The following is a 20,593-nucleotide window of genomic DNA, read 5'->3' on the forward strand; positions in this document are numbered from 1 at the left end:
CTGGGATGGTGGAGGGGTCCATGCTTTTCCTTTAAAAGACGGTAAGCAGGCAGATCAGGCCCAGCTCGCTAGTTCTAAAGGGGATTAACCCCGGGCCGAGTTGGCCCGTCTTCACACCTCTCTCAAGCCGCCATTGCCATAGCGACTCCATGCCAGTCTGTGCTGCTCCTAATCCAATGGGGCGAAGGCCAACGGTGGTAGGCGGCACAGTTACCATGCTTACATCTGCAGCACTGCTACTGCTGTTGCTACACATTAAATAATGACTTTCAGGTATTTTACAGGAATTTGAGCTATTTAAAAGGAATTTAAACATCTTCTAAATGATTAGGTACAAATTTTATTGTAACTTGGTGGCACTAGTATAGTTAGCTAAACATTATAATTATAAAGTATTTTGTGCTATATTTATTCAACGTAAATCTTTAAGCAAAAAAATATTTATGAATGGTACACTACCTTTCAAAAGTTTAGGTTAAGAATTTTTTTTTTTTTTTTTTTTTTTAGAAGAAGAAATTAGTACAAAACTTTCTTTCCATCAAATAACAAAAATATTAAGCAGTACAACTGTTTTCAACATGTTTCTTGAGCACCAAATCAGCATGATTTATGAAGGATCATGACAACGAAGACTGATGTAATGATGCTAAAATTTCCATATTTTTACTGTATTTTGATCAAATAAATGTAGCCTTTGTGAGCATATAAGACTTTCAAAAAAAAAATTTTTTTAATCTTACCAAACCCAAACTTTTGAACAGTAGTGTATAACCTTTATTGTTACATTACATTATATTTTGACAATTTTATTCATTATAACATTATTGCTTCAAGTCAGATTACCTGCACTGAACTAGCCGTTCATTTGTTATTCATTTTCACTGGACAACGAAACAGTTAAACATCGCATACGCTATACAGTAGACCCTTGTAAACACTTAGCACAAATGCTTTCTCTTTGGCACACTCCGTATTCCCTGAGCTCCAAAGGTTTTGAGATCACAAATAAATTGTTTCCTGACCTTGCGATTCAAAAGCATAAGGAGCCATTCATAATGTCTAATTTACTGTCCCCAAAGAGAAAGGCTGCCATTTTTCACATATTAATATTAGATTACAGTTGTCAGCCATTAAAGCAGCTACACCTCCTCTCACTCTGATTAATCAGAGCAGATTGTAAATACAAATATTTTATAGCCGCCTCATAAAAGCAGGACGGAGATCAAGACTCTCGGGAAAGTATAAGCAGTATTTCCCCTTCCCCCTTTCCTCAGTCATTTGAGAAATTAAGTCAATTAGGTTTTCAGAAGGACAGGCCTGTTACGTCTCGGCACGTTTATAGGTGATCAAAGTGTACTGTCATGCCGTCTGGTGTCCTGCTTTTTCTCTATTCCTCTGTCGAAGCATCCATTACTCTAAACATTGATGTCCTGTCAACACACACAGTTTGAAGCCGAAATGGCAGTTAATGGTTATCTGTCAACATTTGTTCACATCAATCACATTGTTTCAACACACCGGTTTTGGAGTTCTTGCGTGTATTTTTTATTCTTTTTTTACCAGCTACAGCACCATCAGTTCTGTGGATGACACGTTTGTCTAGCGGATGGCTGCTCACCTCTTTCTCTTGGTTTTTGTGTTTCTCTCCGTCTTGCTAGTCTCTCCTGTTGTCAGTGCACATCAAACGTGAGGGCGAGTCTCCAGTTGTGTCCCCGCTCTCCTCTGATGAAGCTCACCATTCTGACAGATACCAGGTGAGACTGCAAACCTCAGAAAGAGAGAGAGTCTGTCACATGTGCAGACTGACAGACTGTGCAGTTCTGACACTCCACAAACAAACAGACCGCTGAAACCCTGTCTTGCTGTGTGGGAGTTTTAAATTGAATGAAATCTAGGCACCATGTCGCTAAAAGTTGGTGCTTTACCCAAGATGTTACACTGTGAACCTTGATTTTTGTCAACAGGATGTGAAGACATAAATAACCATTTCAGAAGTGTTGCATAAACTTGCAGAATTTTTACTGTATGTCTTGTTATTACATTACATTGTAGTAAATGGCTATTGGTTCAAAACTAATGGTTTTGAAGGACATCCCATATGAATTTATTTTGGCTTTACAGTTCAGTTGAACAATAACTGTATGTATTAAACATAAAAATTTGGCCACAAATGATGGTAAGCATAAGGGAAACAACACACATTTATGAATTAAAGTAAATTTCTCTTTGAAAATGAAAAGATGTTAAAACATGTCAAGTAACAGCAAAAAAAGTATAGTCTATAGAATAATGTGTATATGTGAATCCAGTTTTTCTCCTCCACAATATCCTCCATCTTATCCCAGACTGGATCTGACTGCTGGACGTATTAATACAGGCTGAGATTTTTTCTGCTAATCTCCAGCCTCAGGTTTACTCAGGTTGTAATGTGTGTTCTGTTCTGATATGTAATCATCCATAGTTTAACCCTGGGCTAATCTATGCTGCCCCAAGCCCCGGATATCATCTCTGTGCTCCAGTGTCCTTGACATGTTTGTTTTCTTCCTGCTTTCCCCCTGGAGCTGTGGCTCTGTGGGACATTTTGCTCTGCGTCTCTATCTGTCCCTCAACCCTAGAAGTGAGAGCATTTCTCAATTAAAACAATATCCGGACAGATCTTTGCACATTAGCTAAAAGAAGGCCCTCCTGCATGGTCCTGATAAGTCTTCGAATTTGCCTCTAACATTACAAAACTAAAAGTAATTACCGATATGCAATTGTGAAAATATGATTGTCAAGAGGCTTAAAAAAACATAATGACACTTTAAAGGAAGGAGTTTTGTAGAACTTCTCATTAATGAAACTGCACAAATCACCTCATGCTAATGATGCATTTTCCCTAAAATTCATGATCTTCTTTTGTAACCTTATCTGTCTGGTGTGGACACATAGGACCATTAACATAGAATATCATCATAAAATAGACTGACTTTCAACAGCAATGCCTGAATGGCCTTCTGCCTATATACATTATGCTGTACATGAGCCGAATGTTAGGGCAGTTTGAACCTGTTCCCAACATACCCACGTCTGGCCTGCTGTGGTCAGCAGAATGCTAATTCTGTAATGGGGCTTATGATGACTGGGTGATGTTAATGAGGTCCTAAATGGACCTGTGCTTATATTAAAGTTATTCTAAAAAAATGGAAAATGCATTTAAATATCAAATAATCAATGAGTGGTTTTTGAAAGGTTCAAATGTTAGCACTAACTTTAAAGAATTTTGTTCAATATTCTCATAACTTAAAAATAATATATATTAGGCTATACTTGAGTAGTTTTGTCAGATTCTATGCAATCTTTTCAGAATTTTTCTTCAATGTATTTTTCTAACACAAAATAAAGAATAGCCTCAATCACAGTTACACAGGTTTCATATCTTACAAGAAAATTACAATTGTAGTAGTACAAAGCTCAAAAGAGAAAAGGTTATTTAAATATTATTCATCTCACATTCCTGTAATTTCTCAAAAAATACCTTTTTTTTTTATTATTGAAGTGATTGCGGGTTAGATTTCAAGCCAGGAGAGTTTGTTGAGACTTAAATGAACAGCACAGATCATATGTCATTTAAATACTGCTGCGCCCCAGTGGCGAAAGACGGAACTGCACCAGTTGCAACTTTTGACTCTGACGTGACGGTCACATGACCGGTAGCAGTATGGCGGCGATGGCGCGCTGAAACGAACTGCTCTAGTGAGCCTAACATTTTCAATCCGTATTCATCCTTCGTAAATTCATTATTGAGTTTCTTATCGGCGTTTTGAAGAAGAGTTATCCAGGCTTCATGCTTAAGTAAGCCAAATGAGTTTGGGGGGGTTGTGGCGTTTGCCATGGAAGAGGAGTTGCAGAGCAATGGCAAGAGAGAAGTAGGTTTTGTTTACATCAAGACATCAGAGATGTGCTGCAGAATCCAGCGCAATCTAGTTATACGCGGATCATTAAAGTCCTCGTAAATAAATTATAAATACACTTTAATGAATGACAGATTTTTCCCTGTTCTCTTTTTTCACCTGCAGACATTTTTACGAGTGCGAGCTAACAGGCAAACACGATTGAATGGTATGTATATTTTCACCCTGCAACAAGAGAATTTTCACTGTTTATGTGTACTATGACTGTTTGTCAGTGCCATATGCTTTTTAAAACGTAGTTATCATCCATTTAATGTTTTAATACTTTATATCAGTATAAAATTGCTGTTAATATATGGAAAACTTCCTTTACCCAGCAGTCTCTTATTTGATGTTTTATTATTATTCTATATTATTATTACTATTATTGATGTATAATTATTATTATTTTGGCATTAATGAAAAGTTGCAATATTAAGTCAACAACATTAAACTGTAATATTTAAATGAGTTTAATTAACAGTGCAGCATTTACTTCTGGAGTCTGATTACATGCAGTAATTTTTTGATGAAAATAATAGTCTTATTTGTTTCATTTAATATTTGAAGATCAGTCTTGTCATCATTTAAAACAAGAAGTATGATTAATGTGTCTATGTGTACAACAAAACGCTGATAACACTGTCAAAATCAGCTCATTATAAATACCTGACAACACAAGAAAATGTCAAAGAGCAAAATTGGAGTATTAGTATTTTGGTTAGACCGTTTATAACCTTTTCCTGAAAAAATTATACGGTTTTGAGGCATTTACATGACATTCTGCTCAGTGTGCATTACATGAAACATTACATGCTCTGAAGACTCATCTTGCTGTTATAAACTGATCACAGTGAGTCTAGTCATTTTGTATGGTTACCTAAACCCCAAAAGCATAGTCATTAGTCGGTGGGTGTGATGGATCTGCTGCACCCGTGAGGAGGGTTGGTGTGAGCTGGGAGCTCTCTGACCTGAGGCCAGTTGTTATTCTGGGTGTCAGTAACCGTCTGGTACGGATAAGGAGCTCCTCACCTCTCAGGGTACATTAGCCAAATGCTCATCAGCACTGGTGTCTGTTATGTGGCCTTGCCAGAAGCTTGACATCCATGTCAACCTCAGCATCCATGCCATATAGCGGACGATTGAGTGATTTCTATAAGCCTAAGCTAAATGACGTGAATGTTTGTTTTTCACTTCATATGTCAGCCAATTTAAAAGCACTTGTTTAGTGATAGTCATATTCCTTATATTCACTGCTACGCTAAGCTTCGAAGATTTAAAACGACACCTACTTTGTGTTGGTTAAGCAGGTGGTTAAGTAATATTAGTAACCCCCGCCCCGCTTCGGATTTAAGAGGTTAACGATTAATTGATTGTTAATTTAAACAAAGATAGATTATAGGAATTTATGTAAATTGACATAACTAGTTAGTATAGTTTGTAGTCAGTTGTGGCCACCTGTTTTTGCACTTCCCTTGACTGTAGCGCCTGCCCAAGCAGAGAATCTCCTTAACTCTTGGTTTTTTCATGTGTCAACAGTCGATGACCTCTGCTGGTGCAGGCGCTACGCCAAGGAAAGTTTCAAAAGCCCCCCAATCCCAGTGCCCAGAGGAGTGCCCCTAGCCCCTTGCTGCCTGCGGCATGGTAAGACCCCCTCCCCCCTTTATCGCAGCCGCAGGCACCGTAAGGGTAAATGGGGCTGCCTTTGTTTAAACCCGATCCCGTATTAATGTACATCACCTCTCATCTGAGACACTGTGATTTCAGAGTGAGGGGCCGGCTGGAAAAACTCCTGCCGTGCCTAATTAATCTGCCTTTTTCCTTGCTATTTAATGACGCCCGTCTCCCCCACATTACCGTCAACGTGGCCGGTGCTTCTCTCTCTTCTCCCTCTCCCGGAGGTAATGGCAGAAGCTCTCGCCTCTCCTCCTCCAGTCCCCCTCGGCCCCATTCGCAATCACAGCCACCTAAAAATTAATGTCCCCACACGCCATTTGCAGTTAAGAAAAAGCGACAGAGACTTACGGCGCAATAGGCGCTGTTCTGCTGTGTTAAATTTCTAATTATGTGCTTGGGGAGGGGAGGGGGTAGAGCGAGACACCCCGAGAGATCCAAGCCCTGGCCGTTTCGTGCTCATCACCGATGTAACCAGGAGGAATTGGTGTCTGGGTGCAAAGGTCTAATGGACAGAGTTCACCTCTGAGCCCTGTCACGTCACTGTCATGTTTTGCAACCCATCTTTCTTCCCTCAGTAAAATCTGTGGCTAGAGATGCCTACTAGCCTTGAGCTAAGTCTGTAAAGGATCCTGATCTGTGTGGGCTTAATGCTGCTCGCTCTTTTTGAATGCTCTTTTTTTTTTTTTCGTCTCGACTCTGTGTATCCAGTGATGTCCTTGGTCAGCCACATTAGCTGTTGTTGTTCCCAGGTTTTAATGTAAAAAAATCTATACATTTAGTCAAATACAATACAAATATATAGTCATTTCAATTAAATATATATTAATTTAATATTTAATTAAAGATTTTATGTAAATACATATTTATCAGTAGAAAACCCAAAAATTTGAATTTAAGTGAAACATTTCTTTGGGGATTTTTGTAGTATTCGTGTTTATTTTATCATCACCTTTTCCACAGCTCAGTGCCAATATGGATTATTTTTGTGGTATTTATTATGGTCACTTTGCTCCATTGATTTATCACATGGTGTCTCTCTCTTCTCTTGTGCTGCAGCCCGGATTGGAAAAATGAAGCGCCGGAAGCCCGAGGATGGACAGGTATGTCCACTGTGCAGCGCCCCGCTGGCAGGGACAGAGGAGGAAATGAGTAGGCATGTGGAACAATGTCTGTTCAAGGTAGCTTCATAAACCCAGTGATCTGGGCCTCCAACCTCCTCTAGAAGCTTTGGCCTTTCTGCCCTCACCTTTCCCTGGACATCAGCATCTGACAAAACACATGCACATGATCACTTAGTTTCTTATGACTACTATCATGTTGTACTACTACATGGATGTCCAGGGAAGAGTTGAAGGATTAGCCTTTTCCTGAAGCGTTCCTCCTCCTCCTCCTCCTCTTTCTCTTCCACCACTTTAGCAGATTTAGTTGGCAGTTTCGGCGTCCTGAACCTACTTTAGAGATATTCTACATTATTGTCCTTAGCCTTTGAGTTTATAAAGCGGCTCAATGGAAAATGTTGTTCACACAGTCTGACTGGCTTCCCTTTTTAGCCATTTTAGTGGTTCAGGATGCAGCACTCGCCCTTTATATTATATAGCAGGTTCCTCTTAACCCATCTAATCCAGTAGTTCTTATGATACTAATGTACTCTTGGTGGTTGGATTCGGGTGTTCTGTTGCATGTGGTTTGATAGCTCCTAAAATTAGACATCATTAGAAGTTAGTGGATTTGAAAGCGCTACTTTGATTTCCTCTGATGTAGTCACACTTTGTGGTTTTGTCTTTTTATATTGAGTGGACCGATTGAAGTGTGTTGGTACATTTTTGATAAGTGGTTTTGTTCTCTCAGAGGGAAGGCACAACAGAAGAGGATTCCGCGGATGTTGAAGGAGAGAATGGAACACGGTTTGAGGAGTACGAGTGGTGCGGACAGAAGAGGGTCCGAGCTACTACATTATTGGAAGGTGGTTTCAGAGGTAAGCATTTTTTGGCTTTTTAATGTTTTTGAAAATAGTATCTAGAAACTGTAATATTGTGAAATATTTAAATTTAAAACTAAAATAATTTTAGAATAAATCTTTGTAATATGCTGATTTGGTGCTTAAGAAACATTTCTTATTTATTTTAATTGTGAAAACAGCTTAATATTTCAGGGCTGTACACTAACTTTTCTGAACAATCATTGGTGCTACAGATGTTGAAAGTTTTGTAGCACAGGTCACACAATTACAGCACTAGTATAAAATACCTGTTACCATTTATGAAAACAACCATAAATAGTGCTGTTCATCATCATCATGCATTCTATGTATATATGCTAATTATGTTATCCATCACATAAATAGCATTTAGGAGTGGGTGATGTGACCAAATTTTGTTTATTCATTTCAGAAACTTATTTGAAATAGAAATGTTTGTAACAATGATCTTTAAAAAAAAATCATACTGACTACAAACTTTTGAATGGTAGTGTATATATTTGTGTGTGAGTATATATTATATATAATATTTATTTATTTATTTATTTATATATATATATATATATATATAAAATCAGGGGTGTGATTCTTCCGGATAAATCCGGAAATCCGGCTTTTCCTACCTGAAAATGATGCTCTCGTAAATCATGCAAATCCACTTTTTTTTTCTTTTTTTTTGGGGTCGCGCTCAAAGCACGTGTCGGGTATTCGTACACATAATGACCGCTCACCGTTGTCAACGTTTTTTGTGCCTATGATTCATGTCTTCATGTCTCTCCATTCATTTGTCACGATGGAACTTCATTCAAAGCAGAGCTCCACTAAAGAGCCTGCACTCGTTGCAGAAGGTTATCTAAAGTGTGCTAAGAATTTTGGACGTGTGGGGCGAACTATTTATTTTCTAAGCTGAAGCCGACAACGGGACAAAATAAATGTAAAGAGAGACATAGTGGAGTTCCTATTTTCGTTTTGACAAGTATAATAAATTCTGTAGTCTAGCCCTTACGTGACCTGGCAAGTGACATAATTCTAAAACGCATACCCATAAAACTCCCCCGACATGGTTAGAAAATACTGCCTCTAGAGCCAGCTGCACAACGAGAAAATGTCATAGCATGATCAGAATAGCCTACGGAAGCCCTGAAGCGCAACGGAAAAAAGAAAGAAAGACAGAAATCCGTAAAAGAATTTTGAGATTAAAGTCTAAACATTTCGAGAATAAAGTCGAAACATAGTCTTCCGTAGAAGTTGCGTTTGCTCTGCCGTTGTTTCACATTGCTGCACAGGCATTCATAACTGTGCGCGTCCACTAGCGCAGATCGAGTGTTTCCAATTCATTGCGCGTGTGTGCCGCGTGCGTGTGTGCGTAAAGAAATGCGCATGGTAAGTGCGCCGTATATTTTCCTGCTTTTTTGTCCTTTGCCAATCACACCTATTATATATATATATATATATATATATACATACATACATACATACATGCATACATACGCACACACAAGGTTGTCAAATAGCTGTCAAAGATCACTATAACCTAGGGCTGGGCGATAAAACGATAACGATATGTATCGCGATAGACACGTTATCAATATCAATAAAAAATGCGTTCGATAAAACGTTCGATAATTATTTATTTATTTTTTTCGTTGGAAGAAACCAGCAAAGCAAGTTTGATTGCATGAACAAAGGCACTCACTCTCTAGTAACTAGATAAAACAGAAAAAGTCAGCTCGCCTGACTTAAAGTCTGACCGTAGTCAGACCAATGTCGTCTGCAGATTATGCAAGACCGTCGTCAGTTTTTCTGTTATTCGCGTGCTTATGCGCTGTTCTAGCTAGTTTCTCAGCGCATACATGTGAAGCTCACATGCACTAAAAGCCTGTCTACCAGCGCCTGAATACTAAGTTATCTTTCGAGTCTTATTTTGCTAATACTGTTATACACACAAGGTTTACATAAACTAGTCGGATATGTCTAAAGTGAAAGCAAACTTGAGAAAATTGAGAGAAAATCTGCTTGTCAAATGCGTGTATAATAGACGCGTCGCGCGCAGCTCTTAAAGAGACAGTAGTAATAGTAAACACGCTGCCGCTTGTCCTTAAAGGGATAGTTCACCCAAAAATAAAAATTATCTCATTATTTACGCACTCTAATGTTGTTCCAAACCTGTATTAATTGCCTTCTAATATTTTCTAATATTAATATTTTGAAGAATGTGGGTATCCAAACAGTAGCTGGTCCCCATTGACGTCCATAGGAGGAAAAATATACTATGGAAGTCACTGGGGTACATCAACTGTTTGGTTACCCACATTCTTCCAAATAACTTTTATTTTCAACAGAAGAAAGAAACTTATTCGAGTTTAAAACAACGTGAGAGAGTAAATTATGAAAATTAGAATTTTTAGGAGAACTATCCCTTTAATGTTAATAAAACAACAAAATGTAAAGAGAAAATCACTCACTGCTCTTGACTAATAACTTTATTAATAGCTTTAATAAGTATCAATGTATAATTTATAGAAAATAGAAAGAAATAGATTTATATAATTTATAAAAAGAAATCGTAATATTATATTTTTGCCATATCGCCCACCCCTTTATAAAGCATTTCTTACGTATTCTTTAATTTTGCACCTTAATGTTAAGAGATAATTGTTAAGTGTTCATTGTGATTTTAGACTTTTGAGTTTTCCATGGTCGTGTTGACATTTCTGCCTTTTTAACTGATGGGATTATAATCAGAGGTAGGTTAAGTTTAAAATAAAAAATCTTTAAATGTAATATATTTGTCTCCTGGACTGGTCCTTATTTTAAATATGTTATAAAAAAATTCAATAATTATCGATATCGACCGATATGAAACACTTATATCGTGATACAGTTTTCAGCCATATCGCCCAGCCCTACTATAACCTTTAAACTGTTTAATGAGGGTACATTCATTTCATTCTCGATGTACCCCAAGATCAACCTGTTCAAGTGTGTTCATTTATAGGCTAGGCAGCTGTAGTCCAGACAAGGTGAGTTCTGCCAGGCCCTTCTCGGCCTTTACGGAGTCAAAGGAAAACACATTTAGCTGTGCAATTGACCCGACTCACCCAGTACAGAGATGTGTGTGAGGAAAAATGGGCCGCTGACCCCTGGGCTTCCCCCGCTGCAGGAATGCAATTATAGCTCCCAACCTAACTTTGCTCACCTGGGACGTTCTCTATCACATACACACTCGCTCCCTAAGACCCTTTTAGATGTGCTGCCACACTCATTGAAAGACTTTCCAGGGAATTCTAGTTGGTTCATAAATAATTTACCTCCTCAGATTATTTTTACACTTGGGAGGAAGTGTCAGTCATTCCTCCATACTTCAGATTTTTATCTTAGAACTTTCTCAATGTTGGATCACTTATTTTGAAAGGGGTTTATTTCTTCGGTTAAGTTTGTGGAGTTGGCACTTTAGAGGAAGTGCTAAGTGAATGCCTATCAAAAACGTCTCTGTTTTCCCCCTCACTGTCCTTTTCATATTTAGAAAAGGAGTTGGTTTCCTCCCTCAGTGGTCTTTTGTAAACTTATGCACTCTTAAATGGAAAGGCTGTTCGATCCCAAGCAGAGAACAGATTGCAAAGCTGTGTGGATTAAGAAAAGAAACGGAGTTGCTCCTCTAACGCCTGGCTAGACAGACGGTGGCCCAGATCAATTCTGCATGTGTCTGTACAGAAGCACTCCAGCCCTTTATCTTCAGCACAGGCACCGGTGTAATGGCGATAGAGGGGGGACCTGGTGAGAAGTGACTCGTGGCCCAGGGGCCACTTGAAAGCTCCCCCCAGGATACTCAGAAGGTGGATTTTTGCCTTGAAAGCTCAGCTGAAGTCCTCAAGCATTCAATCGGCCTGCATTGCAGAATCCCTCCAGCCCGGGGGGAGCTAGTCTGAGGGGGGTGGGGGGCTTGAAAGGGGTCTTCAATGGGATAAGAGGGCTATCGTCTCTGAAGCACCAGCCCCTCTCCCTCTTTGAGGACCCAGGAAAAAAGCAGAGAGGAAATGCTTTAAACCGAACAAAAAGAGCATGATAAGGGAAAAGAGAGACCAAGAGGAAGACAGAAATCGAAGAGGATCAGTTTGTGGTGGAGGCCCGTACGGCCTCCTGTGTCCATGGCTTAGCAGGGCTGTTGTGCTGATAAAGAGATAGCGATGGCAGTCACAGGCAGAGATGGAAGAGATTCGGTGCAGTCAGGAAAGAAGAACAGAGGCCAGTCGCTCGTCTTTGTAAATAACCTTGAGAGATGGCTACTTTGAGCCCCCTCCCTGGCAGGCATACATGGTAAATGCCATTCTGATTGGATGAACTCTGACCTGCGACACATACTGCGAAAGGCTGATAGATGTCATGGCAACGTGGTGGAGGAGAGGCCATGTTTCATGTCCTGTTTCTGTGGGATCTCTGCGTCCCCTTACTTAGCCACGACATGAGACACCTGTCTCGAGTGACATATGTAGATTAGTGCTTAACAATCATGGCATATGTAAATCAGCTTGTAAAATGTGACCCAACAAGGAAAAACGTGTTTTATGCATGTGACGACTTAACATTTAAAGGGATACGGTCTTCTTTGAATGTGACACATTACAAATGGACATTATCTTGCGAAGTATTGCAGAGGAAGAGTTTTCTTATTCATCCAGTGTATGTCGTGAAGAAGAAGAGTAAGCTTACGTCCCAGGCGCTGCTGGGCAAAAGAGGCAGTGCGATGGTGTGCATAATTTGACTGAGAGGCAGTTAGAGTGGCACTGACCTTTTCGGCACAGATTAGATTGCCTGCCAAGACCGCTTAACTGTAGCCCCAGCTTTCACAGTCAGACACACTTACAACACTGCTTGGGTAGTTATACACCATTCAGGCTGCTGTTTTAAAGTTGTATTTGGCTGAGAAGGTGTGCCCTGCTTTGTTTCAGTCTGGCTGGGTTTCGGCAGTGTCCGCACCAAAGTGGACATTCTTCCTGTCCATGAATCAATCAATGCTGCATAACATCCTTCCTGCCCTGGTTCTAGCGAAGCATTATCCAGGATCCTTAGGCTGATCAATTGATTAGATTAACAGTGATTGTTTTTTTGGTTTTTTTTCCTCTTTTGACTGCTTATGGCCATATCTTCCTCTGTGGTGACCACTAATGGTGGGCAGGCCAATGTTTATTAGTTTTTTTTTTTTCTCTATCCTGTTTGGCTTTCTTTGCAGCTTGTCAACAATGTACTAATGAAATGTTCACCATCATTTACAGATTATGATCTTTTATTTTTGTCTGACTGTGCATTTTTCCCAACTTCAGATGGGTCAGAGGGGTGGGAGGGTTATCTTTAGAACACTGAAACTATTTCCAGGCTAGAATGAGACGTGTCGATCACAGGATACACAGTTCATGTTTTAATGTGGTCGCACATATTTCCTCTTTCACTTCAGTGCTACAATTTATTAAAGCTTACACTTACCTAAATACTATATATATGTATATAATAAAAATGATTATTTCAAATAAATGCTATTATTTTGATCTTTCTATTTATCAAAGAATCCTAAAAAAATGTATCATGGTTTCTGAAAAAATGTTTTCAGCATTGATAATAATAAATGTTTATTTGGCACCAAATCAGTATGTTAGAATGATTTCTGAAGGATCGTGTGACTAAAGACGGGAGTAATGGCTGCTGGAAGTTAAGCTTTGCTTAATGCTAAAACGGTTATGAATGAATGAATGAGGCATTTTTTAATTATATATTATTGTGATTTTACATTGTAACAATATTTCACAATATTACGGTTTTCACTATATTTCTTGATCAAATAAATGCAGCTTTGGTGAGCATAAGGGGCGTCTTTCAAAAACATAAAAAAATCCTACTGACCCAAAACTTTTGAATTGTAGTATTATGTTTAGTAGTACATTTACAATGTTTCTCAATAAATAAATTAATTCTAGTGTGTTATCAATGGACAGACAGTCTCACGAGTGCAAGTTAAATGAATAGACACCCATGTTTAGTTTAAGTTATTGTTGACAGTAATGTACATGTGCGTTACATGTACAGTAATGTTCAACTGTCCGTGGTAACGTACAATCAGAACCCTGATTCTATGTGCGACCAGCTTGGATTTATGTAGCTCAGCTATTGTTCGCATATGCCTCTGCAGTCACAGGGACCAAATAAAACTTAAAAGGTCCCTTTTATTTGATCATTAAAAACCATCGGCACATTGTAAAAAGGGGCAAGCATTTGTGATGCATTTTATCCCTACTCTGCCTCTTTTGGATCCCTTTACGGAGAGAAGGAGAGACAGATCACGGCCACCACATCCACTTTCAGTCCTCCTCTTCTTCGCCAGTGTCTTACACTCTCCCTGAAGGTTGTAGTTATCCACTCCACACTGTGCAGTAGTCATCATGTGTCGTAGCACTTTGCGGAATGAGAGGAAGCACTGTTCACCACTTCCATTTCCTACCTTAGCTCCTCATCCGTGACATACCCTGTTCTCCAGCGGTGCCCTGACATCCTTCCATCAGCTGCTGAGGGGCCTGGCCCGCTCCAGCCTTTCTCGGCTCAATCAGACTCTGGTCTCTGCGGGCTGCTCCCTCCCTTCAGGCTGCTGCCGATCCAAACTGTCCCTAACCAGAACTGAAGGAACCAGTCAGCCGGCAGCAGGAGTTTGTCTGTGCGCTCATCACTGGATTTATAGAAGTGCCACTCAGACTGCACGCCCCAGTGCTCAGGACCTACACCCTGACAGGCACCTGACACAACTCCCATTCAGGCTGTCTCTGATGCCTCCATCTGGGCCCAAAGCACCAGGTTCCTGGGTTGTCTGCTGTAATCTGGTCCTGCTAATAGCTAGAACAGGCCTTCTTAATTGGTGTTTTTCTGCCTTGACAAAACTCACCTGGATTGGGTCAGTTACAGATGGAGATGGTTGCTAGTGACAGGAGATGTATTGTAACATTTACATATACATTTATGCATTTGGCAGATGCTTTTATCCAAAGCGACTTACAGTGCACTTATTACAGGGACAATCCCCCTGGAGCAACGTGGAGTAAAGTGTCTTGCTCAAGGACACACTGGTGGTGACTGCTGGGATCGAACCAGCAACCTTCGATTTACCAGTTCAGTGGTTTAACCCACTAGACCACCATCTCCACCAACCCACCAGACCACCAGTAACATAATGAATATGACAGAAATTCCATTTTCTGAATACTATTATTCCTCTCCTCCCTCTTTTAGGAACAGGCTTTGCCATGTGTAGCACGAAGGAGAGCCATGACAGCGATGCAGACCTGGATGTAGATGGAGATGACACACTGGAGTACGGCAAAGCCCAGTATCCTTGTTCATTCACCAGGAGACGTCATGCTCTTCAGTGGTGGTGTAGTGTGCACAGAAACAGTAACTGAAATTAGATGCAGTTGTTCCTTAATTCAAGGTTTCAGGTACACTGAGGCAGACATTATTCCTTGCTCTGGAGAGGACCAGGGAGAGGCCAAAGAACGTGAGGCACTGCGTGGAGCCGTTTTGAAGTAAGCTGGCCTTCACTGAGATGACAATTCATCACAGACTTTAAAATGACAAATAATAACCGTAGGCTTGGCCCTTACAATAAAGTTATGTTTCTCTTCCGTAGTGGTGGTGTGCCGTCCAATAGAATAACGCCTGAGTTCTCCAAATGGGCCAGTGATGGTGAGTTGGCCTTTTTTATGGTGTACTTTTCTTTCTCCACAGTTGGAAAGTCTGGAGATATCAGACTAGTTGAAAATTGGCATTTTCAGGTCTGGAAAAGTCAAGGAAATTAAAATGATTTGTGTGTGTGTGTGTGTGTGTATATATATATATTAGGGGTGGCACGGTTCACAAAACCCACGGTTCGGTTCGTATCACGGTTTTAGGGTCACGGTTTTCGGTTCTGTACGGTTCTTGTTGTTGTTTTTTCTTTTAATCTTTAACACTCCAAAAATTTACTTCAGCATATGATATATAGCTGAATTATCTAATTATTAATTAATTTATTTCATAAATGGGGTGTGTTTGCAAAACGCAGCTTCTCATTTCCCGTGGGCTGTGTCGGACAGTTATTTGTCACCACTTTTTGCCAGGGTTGATATTATGTCCCAGCACGGATGTACCAATACAAATAAATAAAACATTTCCAGTTAACTAGCAAAGTATTCGTTTCGTTCGTTTGTTAAATAAGAAGCAATCTAGCGCTGAAATGTGTTTTTTTTAATCAAGTGATCAAAGTGCTCGTTGCCGTTGCGATCAGTGGCGCTGATACAGTGTTCTCGTGGCTCGCGCACACACCGCAGCGGCCGCACATTCTTCACTCAGACGCGCGCTTCAGTCCGTTGAGGAGACTCTAGGCTACTCTATTCGTTCCGATGAAATCACAAAACAAAATTCATACAAATCTGTCCCTGCTTGATATACAACCGCTGATAAACATAATCGGTTTTGATGAAAAAGAAAAATATATACGAGTGCAGATTAGAACTCAGAACCTTTGACACGCTTGGCAAGTTCTGCCACTGGACCATTAAAGTACATACCGGTACGTGGAACAGTCGATCTATGTAGCCTATTTATTCACGTGAAAAAAACAACATATAGCCTAGTGGAGTTGATCTCATTAAATGTCTAAGTAAACCCAGTGTACTATTTAAATCGATTGCTGGACATTGTAATGTTATTCTACATTTGTCTGATTTATGATTTAGCATTGTATTAGCAGTAGCACGGGCACAAGGCTACATTGCGCATGCGTCGAACCGTGCGAACCGCGCGACGCACACACGCACCGAACCGAGACAAGCGAACCGAACGGTTCGGATGTTTTTTCATGTACCGTGCCACCCCTAATATATATATATATATATATATATATATAGACCCTTTCCAAAAAATTTGAATATCATGGAAAAGTTTATTTCTTTCCATAATTCCATTCAAAACGTTAAACTTCCATAGATTATAGATTCAGGGCCCACAACTTAAACGAATTCAAGTATTTAGTTCTTTATTTGTACATAATTTGGGCTTCCAGCTCATAAAACCCACGAAAACAGGATTTCAAAAAATTACAATATTACATGAAATCACACAGTAATGTAATTTTTGTGGGAATTGTGTACAAATAAACAACTAAATACTTGAAATCGTTTAAGTTGTGGGCCCTGAATCTATAATCTATGGAAGTTTAAAGTTTTGAATGGAATTATGGAAATAAATTAACTTTTTCATGATATTCAAATTTTTGGGAAAGGGTATATGTATATATATCAGATTTAACATTTTAAATCAGTTAAATGTAAATTGTAATGATTTTAGAAAAAAATTTATCAAATAAATGGTGAGCATAGGAAACTGCTTTCAAAAACAAACAAAAAATGGTAAATTATAATATTCTAAAATATTTAATCCACTGGAAATTGCTGTGTAAGTTCGGTCTCTATAAATTATTTTTATTTTAAAAATCTTAACTAAAAAGATGTATAGGAACCTTTTTTTTCTATATATTCGAGTTGGATTGATATGAATGAAATGTTGCTTTTGTTGGCCCTCATTCATTATATATGCTCTGTTTGTCTCAATTTTTTGCAGAAATGCCGTCGACCAGTAATGGTGAGAGCAGCAAACAGGAGCCCAGTTCTTCATCTTCGTCCTCTACACCGAGGACCTGTAAAAACAGTGAGATTGAGAAGTGAGTACAAACACACACCTGTCCGCAGTGGCAGTGTGTTTGCTGGTGTATTGGGGTGAGATTAGTTTGTGTAGGGACTGCAAGATCATAAATGATGCATTTAGTGTGCTCATCTCTCTGGAGCATGCTTGATCACAGGGAGTGGTCCAGAGTATTGATCCCAGGCAGCTGAGCCTTGTCTGGCCCTGACTCGCTGCACAGCTCGCGAATGCTAATATCCCCTTAGCCATTTCCATACTACAGATTTACGCTGCAGGAATTATGCAATATTTATCTCTAATTGCAAGAAGTGAAAGGAAGTTTTTACCTTTATGGAGGGATTTTGTTTTCCCCCCTAAACTTATTAAATGTGTCAAATTCAAATGTCATATTCTTAAATTAAGTGAACAATCAAACAACAGAGGAACACAGAGAAAGCTAGATGAATCCCTACACTCCACTGAAAGTGAAGATGGAGGAATTTTAGCAGGCAGCCTACAAAAAGATAAATTTGAATAACCTGAGTGGGTGAAAGGCTGGCACCTGTAATTCCCGCATTTCTGCGTCCTCATCCATATTCCCCGACAACTGCTCCCGCTAAACTCTCCTCCCTCTTGTACACGGGGGCCCAGCCTCACTGAATGGGTAATTGGGGTCAGAGCGCAGCTCCTCGTAGAAGAGGAGCTTATTGCCACGGTGGTGGTGCGACTGTCCTCTCTCCTGGCTCGATCTCCCCCTGCTGTTTAGAGCCGGTCCAGGGTCAACGCACTAGTCACACTCTGCCTACCCAATAGCACAGCTGTCAGTCCACATGACCTGTGTCTTGTCTCTATCCTTGTTTAATCCCACTATGCAGGATTGTCCAGGGCATTGCCAGTTTTAAGTTTGTATTGTTGAATTTAACAAAAGTGCTCATGATTTTCAACCAGGGGTATGTGTACCATAGGTTTAACAAAGCAAAATTTAAATTAGGCCTACCCCTATAAAACATAGCAAATGTGTAAGTTTTGATTATTTTTGATAAAATGATTAATATAGATTTTTTGTTTGTTTGTGTGGTTGACACTTTTAGCAGACTATTTTAGATTTTATATAATAATTGGGATTTTATTTCAGTAATATTTACTTTGATTTATACAAAGATATTCATTATCATTTTTTTCATTTCGACAGTTTAGTTTAGGCCTACTTTCTGTATTTAATACTATTTATATTTTGCTTGTATAATGTCTTTTTATAAGATTTGATTTATTTGTACTTTTTCACACTGTCGTTATTTATTTATAAAAAAAAATCCTAAACATTTCTTAAAGGTGCACCCCCCCTAAAAAGAAGAAAAAGAAAATTCATTGTCCTCTCTATCTGTCTGTTTTCTCCTCTGAGCCCTCTTCTCTAGGGAGAGACTTCTAATGTAGCTGAATCAATCTTGTGCGGGCGGCCATCACTGGGCCCCATATTAAATATCAGGGGCGGATAACTGGTGAATAAGCGCAGCAGACCCGACACAATTGATTTTTCTCGTCAGCACATCGTGAGCACGTTCCTCTCACCCAACTCTAGTCAAGTGTGCATCTACGAATGACTTCATCTGTAGTACAAGCTTGATGTCAGCTCAGTCTGCAATTGAAATCGTTTGTTAACCACGTTTTCCACGAACTGCAGTTAAAGGCGTGACTTTGCACACTGTTGCTTGATAGGTTTGACTGAGTGTGTGGAAATGAATGTTAGTGGATGATGTTATGAACACTGTGTGTCTCTGTCCGAGCGTGGGTGTGTGAGTAGGAGGATGAAAATGGACAGAACGGGATTCCTAAGTGGAGTTGCAGGAGCGTGACAGCTTAGATTGATTCATTGCTTTCCTCCGTTGAGACTTTTTCTGTTTTGCCCTCCCTCCGCGTATAGCGCAGAGCACGAGGCAGCCGTTTAGACTAGCCGTAGCGTTGTATCGGAAAGCATTAAGTGTTTAGCCGGCCGGGGTATGAATCACCGCAGCTGTTTGATGTCATAGAAAAGAGCGAGCAATGAGCGCAACCCACCCGCCACCCGTTTTATTAGCTTAGCTCTTAGCTCCAGACGTGACACACACTCGTTTATTTAATATCGCCCGCAATATTTTTCCCAGTCTGTGCCCGTCCTTCTCGGCCCTCCGTCTGAATCTATCCATCTCTCCGCGACAGTAGAGCCCTCTCTTCCGAAGAGCACCTCTCCTTTCTCCTTCTGCTGATTTGATCAGGTATCACAGGATGTTACGTGATATTGTCTTATGAAAGGGGCCAGGGAGATAAATCTCAATGATGATGTCATTAATCAAATACTGAGGGGTCATGAGAAGGGGGAGGGAGGTGTATTAACTGTTTCCTGGCTGAAACAAATAGCAGTTGTTGTAGCTTTTGAGGTTATACTTGATATATTGGTAAAGCATTAAAAAAATGTGTGCCAAATGGATAAAGCATGCAAACTTACGGGAATGGCTGTGCCATTGTTTCATTTCCAATTTCCTGAAGTGAGGGGTCTTAATGTGAGTGAGCTTTAAAGAGGCCACATAAGGAGCTGAATCATTTCATTCCACTTCCAGCCTGAAAACAATCTCAAACCCCACTGTTTGTAAAACACATGCATTTCAATCTGCAATGAAAATGAGACTTGTCCCCTTTAGTTACAGTGATTCATGGTGGATGGTGTGTGTGTGTTGGCTGTTGGAGTAAGAGGGTGAGCTTGTTGCTGTGTCGTGAGTTGTGTAAATTGTATACGTACGTATGTGTGTTTGTAAGGCAGAGGGGGCTGATGAATTCTCCGAGCTCTCCTGTGCCCAGATGGGTAATGATCTCTGGGTACAGGGGTCGCCTCTTGTCTCCGCTCATTCTTCACATGATAAATGAGGGCTCCTATGCCACCCGTGTGATCGCAGCCACATTTCATGTTCAACTTGAAGCAATGGAGCAGATTTCTGTGTACCTCCACAATAATCTAATTTTTTAGTGATGACTTAGTTATTTTGTTCTTCAATCTCTTTTCCCATTAGCCACATTTTTACTGTAGTATCAGCAATATCTCCAAACAAGAAACACATTTTAGTTTTAAGAAACACTGAAACAACAATTTATATATTTGTGTGTCTATGTGTATTTGTGAAAGTAATTTGCATAATAGTTAACATGTTCTACAAGTTTAATATATTTTTTTTTTTTATCAGAAGCTGTTATGCTCAATCAGCCTCTTGCTTTAAAATATACAGTGACACTTGCTATCGGATTGATTGTCAGCCAAGTGACTTTTTAAAGATCTCTCTGT

At 39.7% G+C, this 20,593-nt stretch overlaps 1 protein-coding gene across 8 annotated transcripts in view; it reads left to right on the top strand.

The window, feature by feature from the left end:
• Nucleotides 1-20,593, top strand: part of rnf220a (ring finger protein 220a) — a 127,475-nt gene that overhangs the window by 96,370 nt on the left and 10,512 nt on the right. For 2 of the 8 annotated variants that reach the window (XM_082172637.1, XM_082172640.1), the window contains exons 5-13: nucleotides 1,659-1,754; nucleotides 4,059-4,101; nucleotides 5,472-5,576; nucleotides 6,666-6,787; nucleotides 7,458-7,584; nucleotides 14,857-14,953; nucleotides 15,063-15,149; nucleotides 15,254-15,309; nucleotides 17,224-17,323. In XM_082172637.1, coding sequence (XP_082028763.1) covers nucleotides 1,659-1,754; nucleotides 4,059-4,101; nucleotides 5,472-5,576; nucleotides 6,666-6,787; nucleotides 7,458-7,584; nucleotides 14,857-14,953; nucleotides 15,063-15,149; nucleotides 15,254-15,309; nucleotides 17,224-17,323 — 833 coding nt within the window. Of the gene's footprint in view, nucleotides 1-1,658; nucleotides 1,755-3,681; nucleotides 3,909-4,058; nucleotides 4,102-5,471; nucleotides 5,577-6,665; nucleotides 6,788-7,457; nucleotides 7,585-14,856; nucleotides 14,954-15,062; nucleotides 15,150-15,253; nucleotides 15,310-17,223; nucleotides 17,324-20,593 lie in introns of those variants that run through there. The other 6 variants (XM_082172641.1, XM_082172643.1, XM_082172639.1 and 3 more) reach the window with 4 other exon arrangements.

This window comes from Leuciscus leuciscus (assembly GCF_965113295.1).
Source record: "Leuciscus leuciscus genome assembly, chromosome: 6".
NCBI classification, from domain to species: domain Eukaryota; kingdom Metazoa; phylum Chordata; class Actinopteri; order Cypriniformes; family Leuciscidae; genus Leuciscus; species Leuciscus leuciscus.